Source organism: Emys orbicularis, chromosome 13 (genome assembly GCF_028017835.1).
Source record: "Emys orbicularis isolate rEmyOrb1 chromosome 13, rEmyOrb1.hap1, whole genome shotgun sequence".
Taxonomy (NCBI): Eukaryota; Metazoa; Chordata; order Testudines; family Emydidae; genus Emys; species Emys orbicularis.
Genome location: NC_088695.1, coordinates 4230435 through 4250547, shown reverse-complemented (window position 1 = coordinate 4250547; position 20113 = coordinate 4230435). Strand labels below are relative to the sequence as shown.

General features: G+C 47.4%; 1 protein-coding gene across 1 annotated transcript; it reads right to left on the bottom strand.

Annotated features, from left to right (window-relative positions):
- Positions 1-3496: 3496 nt before the first annotated feature.
- LOC135887314 (killer cell lectin-like receptor subfamily F member 1) lies at positions 3497-16248 on the bottom strand. Its single transcript, XM_065415075.1, has 6 exons — positions 16164-16248; positions 14739-14837; positions 8030-8200; positions 5288-5442; positions 4522-4634; positions 3497-3620 (listed from the first exon to the last, which is right to left on the bottom strand). Exons 1-6 carry the CDS (start codon positions 16246-16248, stop codon positions 3497-3499), a joined length of 747 nt encoding a protein of 248 aa, XP_065271147.1.
- Between the last annotated feature and the right edge of the window lie 3865 nt (positions 16249-20113).

The window sequence follows — 20113 nt, the reverse complement described above, 5'->3', positions numbered from 1 at the left end:
GCAACTCCTGCAATTTTTTGGCACTGTAGTTGTTGCTTTTCGGCAAACCCCGGTTCTTGGAATGAGCTGATCTGAGATCCTCAGCTTTCTGCGGTGTTATTTTTATAAGCAAGTTTCTAGCCCCCAGTTTCATGGCGTAAAGCTTACAATTGTGACTCAAGTTCTCCTGAAAGACTCACAAACCAGAAGGCAACGAAAAAGAACCCAACATTTTTTAAGCACATTTCATTTCTTTCATGATTTTTGTACATCTGGAGTTGACAGTAGTGGGTCTCGGGCTGTCATAGACTTGTAGATTCCAAGACCAGAAGGGATCTCTGTGAGAATCTCAGCTGACCTGTATAACACAAGCCGTAGGACTGCCCTGGATTAATTCCTGTTGGAATCAGAGCAGATCTTCTAGAAAAACATCCAATCTTGATATTAAAAATTGCCCGTGATGGAGAATCCACCATGACCCTTTGTAAATTGTTCCAATGGTTAATTATCCTCCGTTAGAAATTTGCACTATTTCTAGACAGAGTCTGTTACCTGTTTACATGTATTTATTGCACTATATACTCATTTGATTACAAGGTGTAAGTAGGTGGTAACTAGCTTACTAGTATGCAAATGTTAGTTACTGTTCATATCCTTTATCTGTAGTCCTACATGTGTCTTTGCCTCACTGTATATTCATGGGTATTTCCATTAGGTGCCTCTTTGAAATTAAATACAATTTAATCCTCTTGTTCAAAATGGACTGGGGAGTTGTGAATAAAGCAGATTTCACTCTCACACTGACTCCACTTGGACTGCTTCTGCACCTCTGTCATTATCATAATTGGGCTGAACCATTTTTTGCCTTTGCTTAGACTTCAGCAAAAAAAATTCACCTTTAGGCAAGAGCTCAGACATGACAGTTTTCAGCCCAAAAGGAAGAGTTCAGTAGGTGGTGAGCTCGAGGAGTCAGTGATATTCTCATGAACTCCGTCAACAAAAATGAACTCTGCCCATTCCGCATGCCAGAATGAGAAGCCACTCTCCGGAGCTGGTGCACATGTTCAAAAGGTGATCATGCCATGCATGATCCCTGGACTCCCTGGGTTTAGATAAAACAAGTTTATTATAGAAAAATATATTTTAAGTGACTACAAGTACTGAGGCATAAAAGTCAGAATTGGTTACAAAGAAAATAAAAAGATAAACCGCCTGCTAATACTCAACAAGCTAAATGAACTTTAAAGCAAAACATTTCTCTCACCATAAGCTTCCAGCAGTCTGGCTGGATTGCTTCAGCCAGGACCTCCCACACTGTTCAATGATGCTTCCTTTATCTTTCAAACATTGTAGCTGCGATGAGGGGAGAGAAGTAATTTGTGTTGTGTGCGTTCTCTATTTTTAAACAATTCTCCCTTCTTTGAGGATTATCTCCAGCTGGGGTTCAGGCAACAGCCAGTCTGTTTACACAGGACGTCCAGCTGTTTCTGTTGCCAATATGTAGAGTTCTTGCTCACACCCTTCTTCCTGCCAAAGAGTGGCCGCTTAACTAGGTGATAGTCCATGATAGTTCATTTGATTATGCGGATATCTGCCTGGGGCACCAGTGTGTCTTTCTCTCTGAAGAACAGGTTTGGGCCGGATTTTCTAACTCTGGAATAGGTCACAGCAATGCTATACAGTAGAATCTTATCCATATATAAACAATGATACTGCAAATATTTTACCCAGACAATAATGTTCAGCAGATTACGAGTTCTCAAATGATACCTCACAAGGCATACTTGGTACAAAAATTACCGTTAGCTTGTAAAAAGGATGAACATATGGGTACAGTCTGTCCCACCCACAATTAAGCTGGCTGCACCAGATCAATAATCATCCTGTGACTCTCTCAAACTCCTGGAACAAAGCCATATACTGTGGTCATGGACATTCAGCACTATGGACCTCCGCCATCTAAATGTATTGTTGTTGTGGTCAATGTCTGCCTGGAAAATCCAGAGCCCAGCCAGCTGCCAGGTATTATTATGTATATTACTATAAACCCAGAGACCCCGGTAAAGGTATGGGTCCCATTGTGCCGGGCGCTGCACAGACACACAGTGAGACAGTCCCTGCCCTAGCTGAGATCAGGGTCCCATTGTGCTGGGTTGCACAGACACACGGAGACACAACCACAGTCCCATCCTCCTGCATACAGCACCCATATATGAGCTTTCTAATTCCCAAAAGGTTAACATGCTTTGAGCTGTAGATAACACAGAGCTGTGTTGCAATTTGACTTTATTTTCCCATTTAATGCTAGTTTATGGCATTACATTTTCCCATTTCTATAGAGAAAGTCAAGTCCTGTTGTGTTTGTGAGAGCAGTGACATCTGGTGGCTATGCCGGGCACTACAATGTAGAAAATGCAGTAAAATAAGTTTTTATTTGCTAATTTGCTGCTTTGTGATGTAAAGGGCTTGGCAGTTAAAAAAAAAATTTTTTTTTTGCTCTCTTAGATCAGTAATATCAATTTTTATAATTTTTAAAAGTTTTATTTGGTCAATATTTTTGAAAACATAAGTTGGTTTGTTTGGGCATTTTTGACCAGAAAAATCCCCCTTTTCTCAACATCAATATTTTTCATTTAGAATAATCTCTTTTTAAACTTTACCACTATTTTTAGCGAATTTTCCCTTGAACATTTGTTGTTTATTGCTTTCCTTCTGTAAACTAATTTTTTTTAAAATATGAAATTAAATAAAAATGCACCATGTGACTAAGCTGCCAAAAACATTAAATGAAAGATGATAAACTCTACAAAATGATAATTGATTAAAAATGGGAAATGAAGAGCAGTGGTTAGAAATTACAAATGATGCAAAATTCACACAAATATGAGAAACGCGTAGTTGTGGTTAGCAATGTTCTGATTTGTTTTGGTCAGAAAAAGCCAACTCATTAAAACTGAAACTGTTCAAGAGCCGTTGTCAGCTTTCATGAAACATCTGATTTGAAGAACATTGGGTTAAAAAAGTTCCAAGGTTGTCAAGGAGATGCTGAAGGAGGAATAGTCAGAAAAGCAGGAGAAGACCCGGGAAAGCAGAGGAGATGGCAGAGAGACCAGATCCAGGAGAACAAGGATGTGAAAGTGTCCCTCCCACTGAGCTAGGTGGAGAACAAGGGAACTGAAGTATTGGGCGTGAGAGGCAGAAAGCAGAAGGGGGGGGGTGAAGAGAAGGGGTGAAGGAGCCAGGGAATCAATGATGGTGGAAGGGGATACAGGGGGAGGAAGAGGCATATTCTTGCTGGACCCGAGTCAGTGATGCAGTGTTTACATCCATGAGATGTGCTTTTGCCCTTGGGCCTGATTTGCACATGCATTTACCCGAGTTGAAGACACAAATAGCTGGTTTGAGGATGCACGTACGTCTCCACAGGCACATCCGCTCCTGGAAGTCTGGCCCGAAGACTGAAACCCAAGGCAGTGTATTTGTCTGTTACAGGAATGAGTGTCTCTAATGCCACTATTTATAGCGGCACGGCTTCCTTCTGGCAAATCCATTTGAATTCAGCACTGCAGGTTTCAGAGTGAATCCGATTCCCTTTTATCAGCCCACAGCTGTTCATGTCAGCAGGACCCGTTACTGGGAACCTGTAAAACAGGAGAAAGGAAGTCAATGAGCCAAATTCAGACCCTCAGTAACTCTGCTGAAATCAATGGAGTTGATTACATCAGGGACAAATTTGTCCTTAATGTGCTTAGATTAAATGAAAGGAACCTAGAGTAGTTGGGTCTTCATTCTAATCCAATGGGCAGTTTGAATTCTTTCCTGAGCTCTGTGTAACACATGCTAGCACAGGGTAGCTCTTTGTCCCCATCTAGTGGCTACACCATAGATAGAGGTTTATGAAGCTGCTACTGGAGCTAAGCAAATACTTGATTTTTTTTCAGTTTTGGCGCTAAACTGACCCAAAAAAAATTGTTTGGTTCAAACCAAAACTGATTTTTTCCCCCTAGGTTTTTCTTTCTGGAATGAAAAACTGAACAGGAAAAAAAAAACATTATGAGTCAAAAAACATCCTTCATTAAATGAAATGCAAATATATACACATTATTTTTTGTTTTGTTTTGGGAATTTTTACATCTTTTTTTTAATACACATAGCTAAATTTTGAAACAAAGCATCATTTAAAAATGAAAAAGTTGCAACACTGCATTTCAAACAGTCAAGCAAACCATTTAAACTTTTTTGGTGGGGAAAAATTGGCAGTAAACTATTTGCTAATTTGAGATGACTTCACAGATAGTTTCATTGCCCCGAAAAATACATTATTTTTTTCAACGAATTTACTCGTCACTGACAAAAATTCACCGTTGTAGTTGCTAGAATCTCTGCATTCACAGAGTTGGCCCTGGAGCTGAAGCAATTTTGCAGTTTGGTTTGTTTAGATACACGGCTACATGTGTTCAAGGCCTATGAATAGCTAAAGCAGAGGGGGCCATTACATATGCTTTAAGAAAAAAAAAATAGCAACCACCAGGCAGCACTCACAGAGTTTGGTCTAACACGGAGCTGTCCACCCAGGTCCAGTTCTTCCCTGGTGATGTAACACTGAGCCCGAGCCAGACATGATATTTACCCTGTGTGATGTTCTGTATGAACTCCTGTGGGGTGAAGACAAAGGGTGAGTACAACCTGCTAGAGCTCTAGGATTCTTTGCTTCAGCCAGCAAACTTGACAGACTGTTCTCAAAACAGGCACTTGAGTATTTAGGACTTGTCTACACTAGAATTTCTTTTGTTCTTATAAAGTCCCAGCATTTCTACCATCGGTGTAGCAGCACCAGTGGGAACACTAGTGTAAACAGGGCTCAGGGCTAGATGACACAGGGTGGGAGTGCCAAGTGTCTAGGGGAATTAGGAGCAGAAGTAACAGTGACAGTCACTTGTCACCCCATTGACAGGGACTTATGCTCCTAACTCCCTTTTGAGCTTCTGAAAAATCACACCCAGAGCAGTTAATATACCTCTCTGCCTCCTGCCCTGCTGTCCCCATGCTTGGATCCTGATGGGGAAGGGGCATCCATCAGCATGAGGCAGGAGAAGGAATAAGCAGAGGCATTGGGGACAGACGGGGTTGGGGCTCTCCTGGCTTTCCCATCCCCCTGTTGATGGGGAGCAAAGCGTGTGGGAGCTACGCCAGCCGTTATGCTGCATTAGCATCCTCAGGAAGAAATCTCCTTCACCTCTTCACATCTGGGACCATGTAAGCAGTGACCCCCTCCAGCAGAAGTCTCGCCCCCTCTGTTTTACTTTACCATCTCCTCCTGGTCTTGGATCACTAGCTTTCGAGAGCTCTTTGCGGAGCAGTCATCACAGCTCTCCTTCCAGTTTTTGCTGTCTTTGGAAAACCAGTAACACTTTCCCCTGCGTGACAGCCAGTCCATAGGGCAGAGTTTGCAGCCGGAGCCGTCTGGAGAGAGATGTGGCGAGACACAGCAGTAATGATTCTTGGCCCCAGGGAACGTGCTTACAACAGCTCAGAGAGGGTTAGGCACTGTCGTAGAAATTCCTGTCCGTTCCAGCTGAGGAATAAGGAGAGACGGACACAACCTATAGCTGACCCTGTGTGTACGTGACAAATTTGCCCCCTGGCAGTTAAGTAGAATAATTTTATATCAGCACTATCGGTGATCTCATCCGGAGCCTTTCTCAATGTTTAACAAGGAGATCTGGTCAGAACATTTTCCTCAAAACTGTTCCAGTAGAAAAGCTGTTTCAACAAAATGTTCTTATAAAACCGTGTCAATTTTGACACACATTCTCACAGAAAAAGAAGTTCCAGAATAACAAGTTTTTTTATTGTTGTTTATTTTCAAAATTTCACTTTGAATTTTATTTTATGGATTCTTATCCAGCAGTATCGAAATGTTGGACTTAGATGATTAACTGCCACTTGAGGAGCCTAAGTCCCTTTGTGGATCTAGCCCCAGGGTCCTCACTCAGCGTCACCCACTGTCACTATCGCTGCACCCTCGAGCGTCATCCAGAACCACACGGGCATTGTCAGCCACAGGCATCAGCCAGAACTAGCTCGGCACACTCAGCCTCAGCCATACACGGCTACCTCCGCGCTGCCCCGATCTCCGCTCCTCCCGCAGGCCGGAGCAAAACCGGCATGACGCCCTCAGCCTGACAAAGCAGAGCCACTTGCTTCCCAAACGCACGGGCCGTGTGACAGGCAGACGTGCTGCTGGTGTTACAAGAGAGCGTCTGAGGTCACTGCTCAGGTTTCTGTGTGAGAGGTGGGTGAAGTTGGATGCCTAGTGCTTTCTGGTACCCGTTGGAGGTGGGAGTGAAGGCCTTAGAGAGCACTGGAGTGTGTTACTGACAGTGCGGTAGCAACATGACTGTGCCTTTGGGGGGATGGCTACGGGGTACCCTGATGAAATCTGAACTATCACTAAATACGGGCTTTGGGGAGTTCATTGAACTACTATCTTAGACCAACCTGTCCTGCTCACTAGAGCTGGGGGGAATTCAGCACATAGTAAATTTGCCAAATAATGCATTTTTTTTGCACTCAAGCTATTCACAATATTGGGTTGAATTCCACATATCGTTTTGGCCCCAACTTTGTTTTTTTTTCCTGGAAAAAGACAAAATGGTTCATTTCAGCCATATCAAAATGTGTCATTTTGATCTCTCATTTTTGAAACAGTATTTCAACTTCCAGTCTGGCTATTATAAAAATAAATACATTTTAAAAGGGTGAAAGACCTCTGAAAAATGTAAAAAAAAAAAAGTTTTAGGTTGACAAAATGAAGCCAAAATGAAGTTTTTCATTTTTTCCAATACATTGAAAATGTTCCAAAAAATCCAATTTTGGTTTGAACTGAACTGTTGTTTATTTTTTCTCCCCCCCTGCCTCCCTTTGCCCCTTTTTTTGGTTCAACGCCTGAACCAAAAAATCAATTATTCGCTCAGCAATCCTGCTCAATTGCCCTGACTGACCACTGGAGGGCACTGTGCCCCACAATCCCCACTGAAAGGTGTCTGCCATTAGTGCTAGTTGGCCGGCAAACATTGTCCAAGTTAGATCACAAAAGTATTTGTTTGTCTGTCCGTAGCCAGCACTTCCCCCCTTCCCCTGATGCCACCAGACTAGGAATTCAGGCACCCAATGTCTGCCCTACCTCCAGCCACTACTAGGACTGGGGAGGCTTGGAAAGAAATTTCCTTCCTCTGAGCCCACTTGGATGGGGGAGGTCGGATATGGCCGTGTCTCCTACCCTTGGCCAGGGCTTTCTCTGATGGCCTGGTCTCTGCTGGGATCTGGTGCCAGATGCTAATATCCATGTTTCTGCTCCACCTCCATGATCCACCTCTGGCCTCCTTCCCATTGGTGGGGATGGGGAAAGATGCCCCAGGGTCATCTTCTCCTGGCCTGAGGTTGGAGGAAGGAGACTCTCTCAGCAGCACCACTTCTCACAGACTCATAGAAATGTCGGGCTGGACGGGACCTTGAGAGGTCATAAAGTCCAGCCCCCTGCGCTGAGGCAGGACCAAGTAAACCTAAACCATGCCTGACAGGTGTTTGTCCAACCTGATCTTAAAAACCTCCAATGACGGGGATTCCACAATCTTCCTTGGAAGCCTGTTCCAGAGCTCAATTACCCTCAGAGTTAGAAAGTTCTTCCCAATATCTAACCTGAATCTCCCTTGCTGCAGATGAAGCCCGTTACTTCTCGTCCTGCCTTCAGTGGCCATGGAGAACAACTGATCCCCGTTGTCTTTATAACAGCCCTTAACGTATTTGTTATCCTTGGAGGAAATATGGGAGAAGATCCCCTTCTTACCTCCCCCATCCACAGTGCCCCCCCTCTGGCCTCACTGAGTGAGAGAAAATCTCCATGGCCCCTGGAGAACTGTGATGGGAGTAGGAAAGAGGCTAGGAGGCTGGCCTGCCCATGGCCTGCCTCCTTCAAACAGGCCCCACTCCGCCTGTGCGGTGCATGGAACATACCGAGGGGCTCAGAGCCACAGCGAGATGCGGTTACCTGCTGAGGTGCTCTGGGCTGAGAGACACAGACTCTGCTTCAGGCGAGACACCAAGTCCTCCAGGCTCCTGTTGCATTCTCTGCCGGGGGAGTGTCTCTGGGCGACACTGCCGTTCTCGGGGACCGATGAGACTGCGCCAGTGTCCGTCTGCAGGGAGCGGCCCTGGAAAACTTCCAAGCAGCAGACAAGTGAGTGGTTGTTACTGTTGCTGTTATGGCCGCAGGAGCTCGGGTTGTGCACTTTAGGGGTCACTGATGTACAAGCTCCCAGGGGCCCCAGGGCTTTCCCAAGGTCCCTTCTGCTGCACAGCAGCTGCCCCTAAGGAGGGCTAATGGCTAGGGCACCCGTCCAGACCATGCAGTCCTAGGGGAGCGGCTTGGACTATGGGGGTTTCCCCAGGGCCGAGGCAGGAACAAGGAACAGGGTGAGAGTGCAAGAGCCACAGAGGATACCTGCTTCTTGGTGACTGGCACTGGGGCTTCTGCAAGGGGGTGTTGCCAGGGAACCAAGATATCTATCTATCTATCTATCTATCTATCTATCTATCTATCTAGTAAATAAACAAATTGCACTAGATCTAGAGAGTCAGCTGAGTTTTTTCAGAAAGATAGTGAGCATTTGCCAGTCTTGTTCGAAACCAGTGTCCAACTTCAGGATGAACAAGTGACAATGCACTTAACATTGGCCTCCAGTTTGTAGTGTGTGGTATCTCTTGCTTATGTAACCCTTCTGCCCATCTAAGTTGGAAGCAACAAGGGCCGGGTTCTGTATCTAGGGGTTCCATTTCAATAACGCAATGCAAAACCGACCTGAGCCCCCACCCAGTGACCTGGGACAATTACATACCACCCCCTGGGCGCCTCTAAGAGGCAATATTTCCCCTCTCGCAAGCAAGGAGTCTGAGTGTAGCAGAAAATGTTTAATAACATGAGGTAAACGACATCAGCATTAAATTGGAAAAAACACCACAAACAGGATTCCTAACACAAACCATGAGCAAAAGACCCACCCCAGCAAATTGGGCCGTGGCCTTTCCCTTTGGTTCTTGAATCCAGCAACCCAAAAATCACCCAGAGTCCCCAAAGTCCAACACCCCCAAAGTCTCTTTCCCTGGTCAGTGCAGCCCCAGAGTAAAAGGGGGGCACACAGGGTGTTAAGGAGCACCTTACATGATCGAAGGCCGACCGGCCATCTCTCCGTGGGGTTCCGCTGCAGCCTTCACCACGAGCCAGTCCACTTCCTGCCATCCCACAAACTGCTCTGCTCTACAAGCCGCTCCGCTCCGCTCACCAACCTGTGAGCCGCTCCAACCGTCCCCGCAAATGGGTCCGCTCGGCATTCCTCAGGCCACTCCAACCGCCCCCGCACCACTCGCTGCTCCTCCAGCTGTCCTCACAAACTGCTCCGCCAGCCGCTTAGCAATATAGCTTCAGGCTTCCCCACTAGTTAACACAGCACTCAGGGAGCTCAGCTCTTAGCAACTTTAGCTCTTTTGTGATTTCAGCTCATAGTAGGGGAGCCCCAGTGCTGGTGCACCATTGGCCCAAAGTGAATTCAGCTCAGCAGCCTGTAACTAGACTCCTAATAGAATCAAAGTTAGCTCTGACATTCAACAGTGGAGAGAGAAGGTGGGGCAATTGGTGTTTCAGGCCCTCAAAGAGAGGGAGGGGCATACCATCAAGTACAAATACCTATCCCCATCCTCTCTCTCTCTCAATTCACTGGGTTGTGGAACCCATGTCCCTTGTCTAGCAAGAGCTATTTAGGTGATGGTGAGACCCTCTGTCATAAAACAGTTTCATTGTCCTTGATTCACATAATCAGGGTAACAACACTTTATTCCTCCTGCCCCAATAACAGAGAAACTGGGGATCCCACCCCATCCAAAGTAACCTCTATCAGTTGCTGTTGTCTCATGCCAGGCGGGTGGGTATGCCTATGCAAACAAGATCAGCCCCTGGAGTTCTTTTCTACACTCGCCATAATTCACCACCAGATGTCAGGGTAGAGCTCATCCTGACTCTGCTTACACTTAAATAGAAAGTATGGTGCAATAGCCATGTTGGTTCACATAAACTGAGTTGTGTCTCCAGCATTCTTAACAACCTCATTAAGTTCTTCTAAAGTTGGCTTTGACAGTGACTGGCTTATAAGGCTTTCTGCATGTTGACGCAGTCCAGAGGCATGGTGTTTTGCAGCCTTTTCATATAGGTTGTCAGTATTGGCCTAGCTAATCAGTCTGGCAAACCAAGCGCCTCCACTTTTACTATATAAATCCATGACATGCCCACATCTTGAATACTGCGTGCAGTTCTGGTCACCTCATCTCAAAAAAGATATATTGGAATTGGAAAAGGTTCAGAGAAGGGCAACAAAAATGCTTAGGGGCATGGAACAGATTCCATATGAGGAGAGATTAAAAAGACTGGGACTTTTCAGCTTTTGAAAAGAGACGACTAAGAGGGGATATGCTAGAGGCTTATAAAATCTTGGCCATTGTGGAGAAAATGAATAAGGAAGTGTTATTTACCCCTTCACACTTAACACAAGAAGCAGGGGTCACCCAATGAAATGAATAGGCAGCAAGTATTTCTCTACACAACGCACAGTCACCCGTGGAACTTTTTGCCAGGGATGTTGTGAAAGCCAAAATTATAACAGGGTTCAAAAAAGAACTAGATAAGTTCATGAAGGATGGGTCCATCAATGGCTATTAGCCAGGATGGGCAGGGATGCAACACCATGCTCTGAGTGTCCCTAGCCTCTGTTCCTCTGGGCGACAGGGGATGGATCACTCGATGATTCCCTGTTCTGTTCATTCCCTCTGGGGCACCTGGAATCGTCACTGTCGGAAGACAGGATACTGGGATAAGTGGACCGTTGGTCTGACCCAATATGCCATTCTTATATAAAAAATAATTATAATAATCAAAAAGTTTAGTACATAAACTCTCCAAGATAATGACCTCTTGAGATAGCGACTAAAGTGAGATAATGACCTTGGCAAATAATGCATTTCAAAATCTTGGCCTACTAGGAAATGTATATTTATATAAGTTTCCCAGTCACAAATCTAGCATCCTGGAGCAAAGTCACTAAAACATAATCCAATGCTCTGGCTGTTGTTGTTTGTTGTGCCGCCGTTCACTCTACCGCTCTGTCTCCAATGGCCCTGCACTGTCATCTTCTGCTGCCACCTGCCACTGTGACCTCTGCGAGTTGGTCCCTCGAGGTTCCACCAGCACTCAGTGATTTCAGCTCTCAGTGGGGGAACCTCGGTGCTAGTGCAGGCTGGGCCGTCTCTTCCACAGAAGTGCTGTCCTGCAGCAGGTCTAAGCACTTGGACCTGGTTATCAGTGATTTCAGCTCTAGTGGTCACTTAACAAACCAAAAGACTCACTATGAAGCCTAATCATCTCTCTGTAAACAGGAGAGAGGGGCAGGTCAAATAGTGCCTGTGACTCTTAGGCAGAGCCCACAGCACCAAGCAAAACACCTGTGCCCCACCCTCTCTCTCTCTGCTAGGATCTGGCATCCAAACCTTCTGCTTATCGAATGCAGTTCAGTTGAGGGTGACCAGAGCTTAATTTGTAATGAAAGTGGTGCTGGTGCTCAAGCAAGTTTGTTACTTTCATAACTGATGTGACCAGCCCAGAGGTTCCAGGGCTCTGAAATGCCGAGCCTAGAGGTGCCGGGGCGCAGCACAAATTAAGCACTGAGGGAGACCCCCTCATTCAGTCAGGCTAAGTACAGTTCTGCTGCCCTTTACTCAGACAATAAGGAGAACAACATTTCATGACCCCACATTTAATACTTCAAGTGATTTGTAACCCAACACCAGCCAAAATCAATCACTTGTGCAGCACAGCTCTGTCTGCTGGATACCTCGGCAGAGTAGGTGTGTTCATGTAAATACAATCTGGTCTGAAGCCTTCACCCCTCCCCGGCTCATCACTAGCTGTCAGGGGAGAGTTCAGTCAGACCTTGCTTCCAAATCATCATTTTAAATTATAAGGTAGGCCAATATAGCCAAAACGAATGTGCCGACATTGTCATAAATAACAGCTGTGTGAGGAAGCTAGTCTTTGTTCAGACTTTTCAAACCCATTGTGCTTTCTCAGGTACAAGTATTTTCTCATATACTGTGTAGCTTTTAAAGTGGGTATTAATGTTTGAATTTCAATTAAAATTTCCAACCAACAACTAAATTGGCAACACTGCATGTAAGTGGGGGAGGGACGAGTGTTGGGGAAATTCACAGGGGGTCTAGGAAAACCCCTGGGAGGGTGATCAATTGTTCTCCATGTCCACTGAAGGCAGGAGGAGAAGTAATGGGCTGAATCTGTAGCAAGGGCGATTCGGGTTCAATATTAGGAAGAACTTTCTAATTGTGAGAGAAATTAAACTCTGGACTAGGCTGCCAAGAGAGGTTGTGAAATCCTCATCACTGGAGGTGTTTAAGGACAGGTTGGATCAGGGCCGGCTCCAGGCACCAGCTTAACAAGCAGGTGCTTGGGGCGGCCAAGGGAGAGGGGCGGCACCTGCGGCAATTCGGGGGCGGCAGGTCCCTCACTCCCTCTAGGAGCGAAGGACCTGCCGCTGAACTGCCGCCGCCGATCGCGGCTTTTTTTTTTTTTTTTTTTTTGCTTGGGGCGGCAGAAATGCTGGAGCCGGCCCTGGGTTGGATAAACACCTGTCAGGGATGGTCTAGGTGTATTTGGTCCTGCCTCATTGCAGAGGGCTGGACTTGATGATACTTATTCCCCATTTTGTAGCTGTGCATTTGATTTTTTCTTCCTAAGTATAGCAATGTGCACTTGTCTTTACTAAAAAGAACAGGAGTACGTGTGGTACCTTAGAGACTAACAAATTTGAGCATAAGCATAAATGTGTTAGTCTCTAAGGTGCCACACGTACTCCTGTTCTTTTTGTGGATACAGACTAACACGGCTGCTACTCTGAAACTTGTCTTTACTGAATTTCATCATGTCAATTTCAGACCAATTCTCCAATTTGTCAAGGTCGTTTTGAATTCTGATGCTGTCTCCAAAGTGCTTTCAACCCCTCTCAGTGTGGTGTCATCCGCAACATTTATCAGCAGACGCTCCACTCCATTGTCCAAAGTCACTAATTACTTCTGAAAAGTGTGGTCTAGGGCCTCACAGGGGAGGAAAAACACTCTTAAAAATGTAGGAAAATGGGATTGTAAATAGAGCTGGTCGAAAATTTTCTTTTTTATTAAAAATTTCAAAAATATAAAAACTGTTTTCACACTAGACATATTTTGTTTTATAAAATTTGTCCTGGTGTTTGGAAACCACAGAGCCTCTTGTGTGAGACACAACAGGAGAGTATCAAGAATTGACTAGCACATTCATTGTATCAAGGAGTCAGATTAAAAACACCTTGTGCCAACATATTATAACCTGCGCCAATCAAAATCTACACAGTGGATTTTGACCACCTTTAATTGTAAATTGTCTGACGGTCAAGAGAACCCAGTAGCAATGATACTTTTAGCTTGTTTTTCTGTTTTTAAATGGACTAGATTTAACGGTGATGGTCTCTTTAAGGACCCTAATCAGGAAACCACTGAAGCACATCCTTAATTTTAAAAGCGAACATATGTGTTTACCTGAACTGGGGCCTGCCCATTTCCAGCTCAGGGGCATTTTCTTCCTGACGTTACTAATGATGTGGTATCTGAATATAGGACAGCAGTTCTCAAACTGTAACCCATGATGAACCAGAGAGCACTTGGTGGTAGTAAAAGCTGGCCACATAGCTATTCACGTAGCTGAAGTCCAAGTATCTTAGTTCGACTTACCTGGCCATCCTCATGGTGGCAAGTTGATCGCCGCGGCTCCCCCGTCGACTCCGCTTACTCCTCCTGCCGAGGTGGAGTACGGGCGTTGATTCGAGGATCGATTTATCGCGTCTAGATGAGACGCGATAAATCGATCCCCGATAGATTGATTACTACCCGCCAATCCGGCGGGTAGTGTAGACGTGGCCAATGTAAACTAACTGTCTCGCGGCCCACCAGCGGATTACCCTGATGGGCCGCGTATGGCCCGTGGGCTGCAGGTTGCCCACCACTGGTCCACGATGTGGTGCACAGCTGCATGTGTCAGGGAAAGGTTCTGGCCGGGAGAGGCGGTGGGGTGAGGCTCGGTAGCAGGGAATTGCCAGAGACTTTCCCCACTGCTGGAGTCTTTCCCTGCAATGGGTAAAGGCTCTATAGCAGGGAGCTGCTGGAGCCTTTCACCGCTGACTTCCCATTGCCAGAGGCTTTCCCCACTTCTGAACCTTCCCCTGTGGTGGGGAAAGACTCTGGCAGTGGGACACTACACTGTAAAACAGAAGTGTAGCTGGGAGAGACACTGCTTGGGCGAGTAGAGAGCTGTGTAGGGTGCATACCTGAGTACGTACCCACAGGGTTCAGTGTATCTTAACCCTATTCACGTAAGCAGGGCCTCATCATCTACACTGCCATTTACACCCAAGTTGGGGGGGACATATGGTGTATGTGCTCTGCACACTGCCGAAAAGAGTGTGCAAAATAGACGAATCTTCACAGGCGGACTGTGCAATGGAAAAAATTGAGAATCCCGGTCAATAAATAGGAAATAGCTAAGCTGAATTCCTAAGGCATAAGAAATTTCACCACCTGTGTATTTACAAAACAGACGGGATCCAGACACTTACCCAGGATAGTCAGAATGATCACGGCTACTGTCAGAATGATGCAAACAGCTCCCAAAATCCCTAGCATGAGTTTACAACGCTGGGAACTCAAAGGAGAATCTGTAAAACATGCAAAGTTTGGTGAGACGCCTTCAACCTTATCTTTGCCTTTTAAAATCGGTTCTCATGTTATGTCATTAGGCATTGTTAGATAATATCCATAATGCAATACAAACGGAACTTTCTTATCCAACCCTACATGTGGTAATTTACAGTACAGTTGCATAGGGGGGAGGGATAGCTCAGTGGTTTGAGCATTGGCCTGCTAAACCCAGGATTGTGAGCTCAATCCATGAGGGGGCCATTTAGGGATCTGGGGCAACAATCTGTCTGGGGATTGGTCCTGCTTTGAGTAGGGGATTGGACTAGATGACCTCCTGAGGTCCCTTCTGACTCTATGATTAAATCTATGACAGCCAGTCTTGGCTTGGTTTTTTGTTTTTTTTTTAAGCCTCAATGAAAATCTACTAAAGTCAAGTGAAGAAAATGCTGCCGCAATTTTTCAAGTTATGGGTGAAGATTTTCAAAAGTGGCAAGTGATTCCGGGTGCTTAAATTTAGAGACCTTAAAGGGGCCAGGTTTTCAGAAAGCACTGAGCTCCCGCCCTCTGAACCCTCTGCAGTTTATCAAGATCCTTCTTGAATTATAGATATCAGAACTGGACACAGTATTCTAGCAGAGGTCACATCAATGCCACATACAGAGGTAAAAAACCCCACTCTACTCCTACTCAATATTCTCCTGTTTATGGCTCCAAGAATCACCTTAGCGTTCGGTTGCAGCCCCACACTGGGAGCTCATGTTCAGCTGGTCGGGAATTTGTCAACAAAACTGTTTTTGTTGGAAAATGCCGATTCATCAAAACTTCTCATGGAAGAGTATCAGTTCCAGCAAAGTTTGCTCAGGTTCAGGGGTGGTTATGGCATTTCCCCTGGGATGTGGGGGAGCCAGGCTCACGTCCCTGCTATATCCAAGGATCTTATTTTTGTTCTGCTGCAGAATTAAAACAAATGTCGAGACTGCTACATTTTTCACAAAATGGAATTCCTGTTTCCAGCCAGCCCTAAAAATAAGATTTTCAAAAGGGACAGGTGATTCTGGGTTCTCAAATGTAGAGACCTTTGAAAACAGAGCCTATGGGAATTGAATGTCCAAATCCCATTGATTTTGATTCCATTTGGGTGTCCACATCTCTTAGGCAGCATTGAAATTCTCAACTGTAAAGTGCAAATATCCATTTCTGAACAGGAACAGGGAATGACTGGTCACGGGGTCAAAGAAAAGCCTGTCTGACACACATCAGAATAATGGCGCTCTGCACTTGTGCTCTTCACTCATTCTCTCCCTGCGACATGCTCATGAAGCAAAACTTTCTAACGTCCGTACCTTGGATCCTCCCAGGTGACAGGCGGGTGGTGGTTTTCTCCTGGCGTCGGAGGTTTAATACCGTGTAACCTTCTTCATCCTCCATCTTCCAGGCTTGCCCAGAAAACGATGAGAAGAGAAGAAACGAATGACCCTCCACAGACTCACCCTGTCCGACTGCGGGCTCAAGGCTGCAGAGGAAGCGCTAGCCCCACCTCGAGCTGTCAAACCACAGAGTCGACTCAGATGCAAGAGGCCGGCCAACCTGCTAGCGAGCTGCAGGGCCTGGCATGGTGAAAGGGCAAGAGGATTAGAATGTGGCTCAGAACATAACACTATGTGGGGGAGCACGTAAAGGGAGCAATCACAGGGCAAAACTGAACCTCCTGCCCTGAAATAAGTCGCAGGGAAGTTGCAAGTTGCAGGCAGGACCAAGAACAGCCAAGGCACTGGGGGGTTATTCTTGAGTCCGTCCCCACGCCTTGCTGCGCCTGTCAGCGATAAGAAACACATCTCTAAACATGCAATAAACAACGTCACGGGCCCAGTCCCCTGGTGGTGTAAATTGGTATAGCTCTTCTGAAGTCAACGAAGCTTCATTGATTCACACCAGCTGGATCTGGCCCCATTGAGTCCAACGAAGCTACGGACAGTTGACACCAGCTGGGGGATCTGGCCACATTGACCCCAATGAAGCTACGGCCAATTGACACCAGCTGGGGGATCTTACACAGAAAGCAACAGAAGAGGGAGAGGAGAGGAAAGAAAAAAGGTAAGGAAGGAAAAGGGCACAGGGGGAAAAGGGGATGACAAAGTCTCGTATCCCAGGTGGTATTCAGGATTTAGCCAGAGCTGGTGGAGGTTGCCATGTCCCCTGGCTCCCTCTCTCTGGGGGCGAGGGGGAGGAGCGGGGATGGGGTGTGATCGGGGGAGGGGCGGATCTGGATGGGAAGAGGCGAGTGTTGGGATTTGGGGGAAGGGGTGGAGTAGGGGCAGGGCCTGGGGCGGAAAGAGGCAGGGTGGGGTCTTGAGGGAAGGGGTGGAGTGGGGGCAGGGTCTGGGGAGGGGGTCAAGCATCCCCTAGGTAGAGGGGAAGTCGGTGTCTATGCCTTGAATTATATCAGGAGGCCTTTTTGTTTGGACTAATTTAGGCTTTCTTTTCCCCTTGTGTACCTTTACCCATCATTTGTTGTTACAGGTTATTGTGACATTTTATAAACTTTTTACAGCTGTGGATAAATTAGGCTAAATGTGTGGTCCCAGTTATTACAACTTCTACTTTTAGTGCGCTAGCTTGATTGATGCTAGCTCAGGTATGTCTTCTTGAACTGGATTTACACATCCAGCTGTAGTGTAGACATACCCTGAGAGAAAGATTTCCACACCCCTTCAGAACGTTCCTGCACTGCTACTAAAAACACCATGAAGTGGGTTGAAATTAGTCCTTAGGGCAGTGGTCCCCACATTTTTCAGGGTCGCGCCCCCCCCCCCTTACCCCTGTCTGTGCCCCCCTCCCCCGAGCGGGGCTGCAGCTCCTGGGGTGGGGGAGACACAGACAGGGATAAGGGGGCTGAGGCTGGGGCTACATCTGGGGGCAGGCCTGGGGCTGGGAACAGAGCCGTGGCTAGGGGTCGGGGCTGGGGCCAAGGGCATGGCCGGGCTGCGGTTCAAGGGCTGAGGCTGGGCGCAGGGCCAGGCGTGTGGCTGGGGGCAGGGCCGGAGCAGAGGCGGGAGTGGAGCAGGGGTGGGTGCTGCTCCCTCCCTGCCCCCTGTGGGTGCTGGCCTAGGCCCTGCCACCCCCCCTGGAACGTTCCTCCCCACCTCCCTAGGGAGCCTTGCCCCACAGTTTGGGGACCTCTGCCCTAGGGTCTCACCTTGAGACAGGTGTTTTGGGTTCTTCCTCATCCATCAGAAATTCATCACCATGAATCGTTCTTCATCCTGCACCATCCAAAGCTCACCCAGAGTCTTTTCTTTTCTTTTCTTTTATAAAAGATTTAAGAACAGGAAAAGCAAACAGCTCCGACTGGTCACATGGCCGGTTTAGTTTAGGGCTGGAGCCCACAGAGCTCCTCAAAGGTTCTGACTGAAACCACACAGGAAGCTCAGAGGATGGCCACACACGTAGGGTGACAGAAAGAGCGAGAGCTACTGCTGTTAAACTGGACCTCTCAGCTCTGTAAAATGGAGTAGAGTTGGTTTTGTGAGGTGGAAGACAAAAATGAATTGAAAGATTGACTGCAGGACAAAAATGACCCTAAAACCAGGGCTTAATTTGTGCCAGGGCTGAGCCCTGGCATATCTGGGCCTGGCAGTTCATAGCCCCGGCACCTCTGGGCCTGGCAGTTCATAGCCCCGGCACGTCTGGGCTTGGCAGTTAGGAGCCCGGCACCTCTAGGCTCGGCAGTTCAGAGCCCCGACCCCTCTGGGCTTGGCAGTCCATAGCCCCGGCGCCTCTGGGCCTGGCAGTTCGGAGCCCGGCACCTCTGGGCCTGGCAGTTCAGAGCCCCGGCACCTCTGGGCCTGGCAGTTCAGAGCCCCGGCACCTCTGGGCTTGGCAGTTTGGAGCCCGGTACCTCTAGGCTCGGCAGTTCAGAGCCCCGGCACCTCTGGGCTTGGCAGTCCATAGCCCCGGCGCCTCTGGACTTGGCAGTTCGGAGCCCGGCACCTCTGGGCCTGGCAGTTCAGAGCCCTGACACCTCTGGGCCAAGCAGTTCATAGCCCCGGCGCCTCTGGGCTTGCTGCATCAGTTATGGATGTAAAAAAATTGCTTGAGCCCCAGCACCTCTTTCATTACAAATTAAGCCCTGCCTAGATCTTTATTAAGTGGGTGGAATTTTCAAGAAGCACCTAAGTGACCTAGGAATAGAGCTGGGTGAATAACTGGGTTCTGGGACAGTTCCAAATAATAATAATAATGAAAACAATTGTTTTGATTCTGAGCTATTTTAAGGGAGTTTTACATTATTTTCATAACACTGAGTCATTTTTAAACAAAAAGTCATTTCAAATCGAAATATCAAAATGAGCACCCCCAGTCCTGGAGCACCAGGTGGTCGGCGAGGCCCCAGCCCTGGGCAGGTGGTGTGATTCCAGACCCAGCCCCGCTAGCCCCACAGCGCCGGGCGGGTGGCGCAGTCCCGGAGCACCAGGAGGGCGGTGCGCCCCAGCACAGAGTGCCAGGAGGGTGATGCAGCCCCCATCGCCAGGGGATGCGAGCTCCAGCACCAGCCGCCCAGAGTCCTGACTGCAGGCCAGTCTGCCCCAGCCCTGCCCCCAGCCCTGGCCTGGCCACGGGGGAAGAGCGGGAACGGGAAGCAGGGAAGATGGGGCCAGGGGGTGGAGCATGGGCGGGGCCTCGCTGTGCTGGTTGGGGAGGCTCAGCCTCCCCCGGCCTGTGATACCCGCCGCCCCTGCTAACGTGTAACGCACTAACTGATCTGTGTAGGCCCGGCTGGTGCATTAAAGGTTCCCTAGTGTGCTTTAATGTAGTCAACACAACATTAAAACACACTATGGAAACTAGCATGCACCTGCAGGGCCTACGTGGACTAGTTAGCGATTTAGTGAGCTTCAGAAGTCACACCCCCGTAAGCGCGTATCATCTCACTGTGTAGACAAGCCCTGAGAGCAACTTCCCTTTATCTTCCAGCCCTGCTGCCTGTCTTTAATCAAAGCAAACGCTGCCAGGCTGAGAGTCTGGACTCCTGCTTTGGGCGAGATGAAAGCGGCGACTTTATTAACGAATCGTAACCAATCTCCTGAGATTGTTTTAGTGTCTGACTCCGGATTTTTGGACGTTTGAGGTTGGCAGTACTGAGTCAGACCTCCTGGAGAACAACACCTCACTCTTCTCTAGTGCGTTGCAGCAGCAGAGCTCAAAGCACTTTAAAAACGCAGGCAGTATCCTTATTTTACAGATGAAGAAACTGAGGCACAGAGAGGTGTGACGTGCCCAAGGTCACCCAGCA

What these genes read in the sequence shown, in the direction of transcription:
- LOC135887314 (XM_065415075.1), bottom strand. Translation starts at nt 16,248, where the DNA reads ATGGAGGATGAAGAAGGTTACACGGTATTAAACCTCCGACGCCAGGAG. An exon ending in GTCACCTGGGAGGATCCAAG is followed by an intron (nt 14,838 to 16,163) that starts GTACGGACGTTA and finishes CATGTTTTACAG; the next exon opens with ATTCTCCTTTGAGTTCCCAG. An exon ending in TCCGTGTTAGACCAAACTCT is followed by an intron (nt 3,621 to 4,521) that starts GTGAGTGCTGCC and finishes CCTGTTTTACAG; the next exon opens with GTTCCCAGTAACGGGTCCTG.